The sequence below is a fragment of the Puccinia triticina genome, chromosome 16A, assembly GCF_026914185.1.
Source record: "Puccinia triticina chromosome 16A, complete sequence".
Classification (NCBI taxonomy): domain Eukaryota; kingdom Fungi; phylum Basidiomycota; class Pucciniomycetes; order Pucciniales; family Pucciniaceae; genus Puccinia; species Puccinia triticina.
In genome coordinates, this window is record NC_070573.1 from 3,182,981 (window position 1) to 3,189,000 (window position 6,020).

The 6,020-nt window shown below is 46.9% G+C and overlaps 1 protein-coding gene across 1 annotated transcript; it reads right to left on the reverse strand.

The window, feature by feature from the left end:
* On the reverse strand, positions 1-583 carry PtA15_16A310 (uncharacterized protein; the record flags this gene model as incomplete). Its single annotated transcript, XM_053163988.1, has 2 exons — positions 1-375; positions 509-583. 2 exons carry the CDS (start codon positions 581-583, stop codon positions 1-3), a joined length of 450 nt encoding a protein of 149 aa, XP_053027957.1.
* Between the last annotated feature and the right edge of the window lie 5,437 nt (positions 584-6,020).

Genomic DNA, 6,020 nt, shown 5'->3' on the forward strand with positions numbered 1-6,020 from the left:
TTATGATTGTTGGGCAGATACTCGGTTGGACTTGCGGTGTGCTTTGATCAACGCGCGTTGCTTCTCCGCGGTCAGCAGGTCCGCGACGCTCATCCTGGGTTCCGAGGTTGTGCGAGTTGTGTGTTGCCACGCAATAGCAGCTGCTAATTCAGCTTGGTGATCAAGGCCAAAAAATTGCCGAACCTTCTGCACCCATTTTGCTTGGAGGGGAACCATCGTTGTCTCTCTGGTGGACCCGGCGAGTTCCCGGCGGGAGTCAGACTTTGAAGCCCCCAGCAACGGTCGAGCTCCCTCCGCTGAATCCTTGATAGATACTATAGCATGTTCGACTGGTGTCCCCGGGAAAGCAGCCATAGCTACCAGGATATAATAAGACTACAGGGGCATAAATTCCCAGGGAAAGGCTCTTGGCATAGTCAGTTTGTTGATCTGCCTGTTCGGTACAGATTAGTGGAAATATAGATACTTGGACTCAACTAGACTCAAGATGAAAAGCTTCATAGCTGACCAAAGTGCTCGCGAATTTTTGACTTTTGACAATAAGATTGAAGTCCGGTTGGTTGTTTGGGAGACAGTCCTTCATTTTGGCTAGATGGACGAAGTGGTGCCTCTTTGTCCCAACCCGATCCCATCATCCGTCGGCCCAAGGCATTCAAAAACTTGAATCAAACATGAGACATGAGTTGTAACTTGTAGTCCTTCCGAACTTTAGCATCATTCCTGTAGATTCTTGTGCACGATTGGCGCGTGGGGAGACAACTTCCCGGCAACTCTAGGCACTTTGGTTTATCCCGCTTGCTAGGTACCAATTGCAGGCAGGTAAGATGGGAGGAGCTGGGAGGCATCTCCGAAGGAAAGCCTTGGGGACTGTCCATTTCCATACCAATGACCGTGCCACATCTAAATAACTCTAGTGACTCTCGGATCAAATCACTGGATAAAATTTCAATTCATAGTCATTGTAAAAATCTGAGTTCCCAGATTGACAGGAAGTCCTCCATTCTGTAAAAAAATACATATGAATTAAATGGTGCAGGAGCCCAGCTGCATCACTCTCCTCACTACTCAGCAAAGAAAGCCCGCTACAAATGAGACGCTTGGTGATTGGTTTTCCACTGCATCAGTGAGTGTTTCTGATCAACAGGATTCACCATGAAAAAAATGAGGGAACTATGTGGCAGGTGATGTGAAGCTAACTCCAGCCTTTACTCCAACCATACACTTAGGGGAAAGCGGTAGGACACCCTGATGATGATAAAGGGGCAATAGTTGGTCAATGAGAGTAATGTTGGAGTCACCACTGGACTTTGAACATATGTTACTGAATATCACCTGAAACCTATTCACATCAATTTGTTCATGGTGATTGATCCAGGCCTACTATTCATTGCTCACCTAAAGCGCAAGTCTGGCAATGACTGCACTGAAGACAAGCTCAAGTGGAAGCAAAAGTGAATCCGCCGAGTTTGAACATTGCAAGCCAACCTATGGCTCTTGCGCAGCCTCTGGCGCGACAGCGAGTCACAAAGAAGGCCAAGCCAAGCGTGATGACCGGCGGCACAAAAAAGGAGACGATCTTGGAGAAGCAGCTGATTGTTGACAAGCTGCAAGCCTCCAGAGCCAAGTGGTGATCCAGGACCGCAGACTGCGCTGCAAGATGTGTTGGTGCGAGCTGGCCGGACACGACCATGTTATGTTCCATTGCCCTGGCAAGGACCAGAAGGCTATTGCGCCCCAGGAACAGATCATGGTCTATTTGCGGCTCAACCAGCTCCGGACCCTCTCGGACAAAGACCACGTAATTGTTGCCGAAGTTGTCATCTACTATTTGCTTGTCCCCCGCGCGCTTGGATCACGCCAGCTTTCCAGGTCTGTCTTTTCCTCTGTCTTTTCCTTTTTATCTTTCTTCCCTTTCTTCTGTGGCTTTCGTAAAAAACTGTTCATTTTGACATTTGCTTCTTCTTTCTTTCTTTCCTTTTTTTTCTGTTGATGATTCCTTCTAGAGTCTGAGATCCATAAAGTAGATGAAATGTAACAAAAATTGCCTGTTTTGCAAGCATCCACCTCCCTATTTTGATTTCACCTCTTGCACTCACCCGGCCAGTTCAAAGTTGCACACAGCCGCGAAGTTTGTTTTTACCACTTGACTTTACTTGCAAAGAACACTATTTCCACACTTCTCACTGCGCCTCCATCTGTTTCCTATGTTCTTTTGCCTTTGAATATTGGTGCATGCTTATACATACACGGCTTTCTGAAAGGGTAAGGTTACACTTTCCATCCAACTCAGCTAGGTCCCACCTTGGGGGAGCAAATCAACCTCCAAAGGAGGGACTTCTGTATTATTTCAATCCTGTGTCCTGAGAGCATTTCAACCTTTGTTGGGCAGTTTTTCATAATCAACATCACACACTTGTCTTTGGATGCTGTTCCTTCTAGTTTTCATTTCTGTAATGGCCCAAGCTATCTGCATCTTTCTACACTTCTTCTTGGCAGAAAACAGAATTAGTGGGACTAATCTGACCTAGTTTTTAGACTAAGTCTAGTTTGAAGAGGAGGACCTTTGATCTTTCAATTTGGTTAATGAGAGAGATTTGGAGAGAAACAATCAATAGACACAGCTTTCCACTCTCTGATAAGCAAGTTTCAGTGAAAGAGTTTACTTGCTGTCAATGTCCTAAGCACCTGTGATGGTATGGGAGTGTTGTATCCTCTGATGGGTGATCTGGGGTTATCTGGGGGTGTGGTTCTGGGTTTCTGAAGTCTGTGTATCTTCCAGCTGCATGGTGGATCCTGAATTCAAAAAAATTCACAGTTTGCTTACATAACTAACTATGTACATGTGGTTGGCGCACTCTGTTTCATCTACGTGGTGGTGCGTGCACTTTGAGAAACACAAAACTCTATGAAGGAGTGTAGCTATTGAAGAGTGACCATCAAGCAAAAGGGTCAAAATGGCATGTGAAAACAGATTATGAAGTCAAATTGAGGCTTTAACTTGAGGCTAAAATTATGTATAAGAAATGGTGTGAAAATGAGTGATAAAGGCAGACTTTTGGCAAGCTGTGCTGGCTCTAAGGCTGAAAGCAGTCATCACACTGGTATGTTACTGGGGCCTTAAAAAAGCACAAATAAAATTTAGTTACATTACAGTGTGTTACATGCATAATGGTAAAAGTTATCCAAAACCAAGCAAATTGGATATTAAAAAAGGGGGTTGAGAAATCAACTCCCATAAATTAAAAAATTGACTCCCAAATAGAGTTTACGTTGCGTGAACCGCTTTGCAATGTCTCCCCCGGGTCCTCACAACCAAATTTTGACCCGGGGGCTTTTGAGGAGTCCAAATTGTAATTCTGCAATGTCAAACGGGAGTCGGGATCTTAATTTGACAAGAAATCCCAGAAAATAGAGAAATTTTCATGTCTCCTCACTGGAGCATCCAAACACCACCAGACTTTTACAACCATCTAGATACACTTTCTACACAATATTTTGAGATTTACAGCAGTAAAAACATCAGGAAGGCCTTGTGGAACAGGGGGTTAATTTGGTGGATTTCCTTAATAGGAAATCCCCAGAAAACTTAGCTACAGTGCTCCAAACACTCCAAAATGTTTTCTGAAATAATAATACACTATCTAGAACATCTGTTTATCTTCACGGCATTAGCACACCTCAGGGACACCTTGTGTAGCCAGGGGGGTGATTTGGCGGATTTCCTGCAAAGGCAATCTGCCAAAACCTTATCTATGGTGCTCCAAAGGGCCCCAAATTTTTTCTGCCATAAGAATATACTTTTTAAATCATTTTTTGAGCTTCATGGCATTGGCACACATCAGAGACACCTTGTGTAGCCAGGGGGGGTGATTTGGTGGATTTCCTACAAAGGCAATCCGCCAAATCCTTATCTATGGTGCTCCAAACACCCCCAGATTTTTTTTCCATGTTAATAAACTATCTAGAAAATAATTTAAGCTTCATAGAGGTATTAAACATCAGGAAAACCTTGTATAAGTGGGGGGCTAATTTGATTTCCTACTATAATTAGCCCCCTGCTTATAGAAGGTGTTCCTGATGTGTAATACCTCCTTGGAGCTCAACATATCTTATAGAGAGTGTATTAATATGTCGGAAAAAATCTGGGGGTGTTTGGAGCACTGTAGCTAAGGATTTGGGGGATTGCCTTTGTAGGAAATCTGCCAAATCAGCCCCTGGCTGCACAAGGTGTCCCTGAGTTGTGATGATGCCGTGAAGCTCAAAATATGTTTTAAAAAGTGTATTCTTATGGCAGAAAAAATTTGGGGCTGTTTGGAGCACCGTAGATAAGGTTTTGGTAGATTGCCTTTGTAGGAAATCCGCCAAATCACCCCCCTGGCTAGAGAATGTCAAAACGGACCCGGGTACCAGTTGCACCGCCGGTACCTGTGCATTTTTCCCCAAAATCAGGCACCCGGCACCACATCTGGCACCGCCGGACGGGTACCAGCGGTCTTTTTGGGGGGTATATCTGCGGTACCCACCGTTTTTTTTGCGCCCTCTCAGCAAACTGACTTAAGGAGGCCCACTGGGTGAAGACAGCAAACTGAACCAAATGCCGGCTGTGGTGATTTATATAGGCGAGCGTGGTAGAATGTCCACGCGGGGATAGCGCGGGCGGGGAATGCAAAAAGCCGCTCAGGCAGAGTGCATTCCGGTGACATAAGCACTGAGGATGAGGTCAGGAAAGCACGCTAGGAAAGCTTACGGAAAGTCACACGCGGATTGGAATGCACGGATTGCGGATTGCGGAACGCGGATTTCGGATCGGGTATTCGGATCGGAGCGGAAAAGACAGGGCTGGACTGCGGCAGGACTACACACGTGGACTGGTAGCAGCGGCGCGTCAGCGGGTGAGCCATGAAAGCCGGAGCGGGTTCCACCAGCAAGTGGAACCGGGGTGAAGGCGGTGGCAAGAGAACAACTGACGGGGGCTAGACAGAGGACGGTGGGAGGACAAGCGTCGGAGAGGAGCGGAGTCTGGGAGAGTGACAAGCGGGATAGCGGGCGGAGCTGGAGGACTAGTGCGGGAAAGTGTGAGGCGTGCGGGATCGGGTGGGAACGGTGACACGCGTTGAGGGAAGGATGGGGGGGCGGCTCATGGTTTTTGGGGGGTCATGATCCTATTATTATCCGATTATCCTTATCCTATCATCTGGGGGAATACTAATCATTGTACTTACAACTATGGACGTACAAGAGTTATTGGGAGATTATCGGTGTTCTTATTCTTATTGGAGAGTTACTTGCGTATTTTTGCGCTTACGAAGTGCAGAGCTTTATTCACTTGCGGATTATTACGCTATAGATCAGGTTCAGTAGAGGAGCGCTGAAGGCTAGCGGAAAGTGGCAGTGCGGAGCCGAGTTACTGACATTCACACAGCCCGGACATCAATATTCTTGAAGAAGGCGGTCAGCGGACATTCTTCACCAGCTAACCAGCTTACTTTCTCACAAGTGGGGGTCTGGCCGGGAACCCAACTTTGTGTCGTTATTGGATACTTGGGAACTAGACTTGCGCGGAAACGTTGAATGAACCCTTTGGAAGGCAAATTCTTTACTCCAGGTGACGAAGAATCTCAGATCGGATCAGGCGGCTCGGACAGCGGAGACACAGTAATTGCGGAAAACGGAGAAGGTTCTTCTTCAAGACCAGCCGAAAGACAATCATGGTTGGGATTAGCGGGAGGACCGAGACTAGGACAGATATCTTTTTCGTCGGCGCGGAGTCAGTTTTCACCTAATCAGTCAATTGCAGCGAGGAGGCGACAGTTGTACCAGCGGAGCACCCTGAACAATTGACCAGCGGTGCCAGCGGGAGGAACGACGAGCAGAACTTACGGAGTTCGACCAGAGGAGACAGAAGACGAGAACATGGAAGAAGCGCTAGGTGGACAACGACCTGCGGCTCCTGCGCCAAGCGGAGCGAAGATACGGCCCAGGGATTATCCGCACCTTAAGTTTTCAGAGGCGGAGGTGGA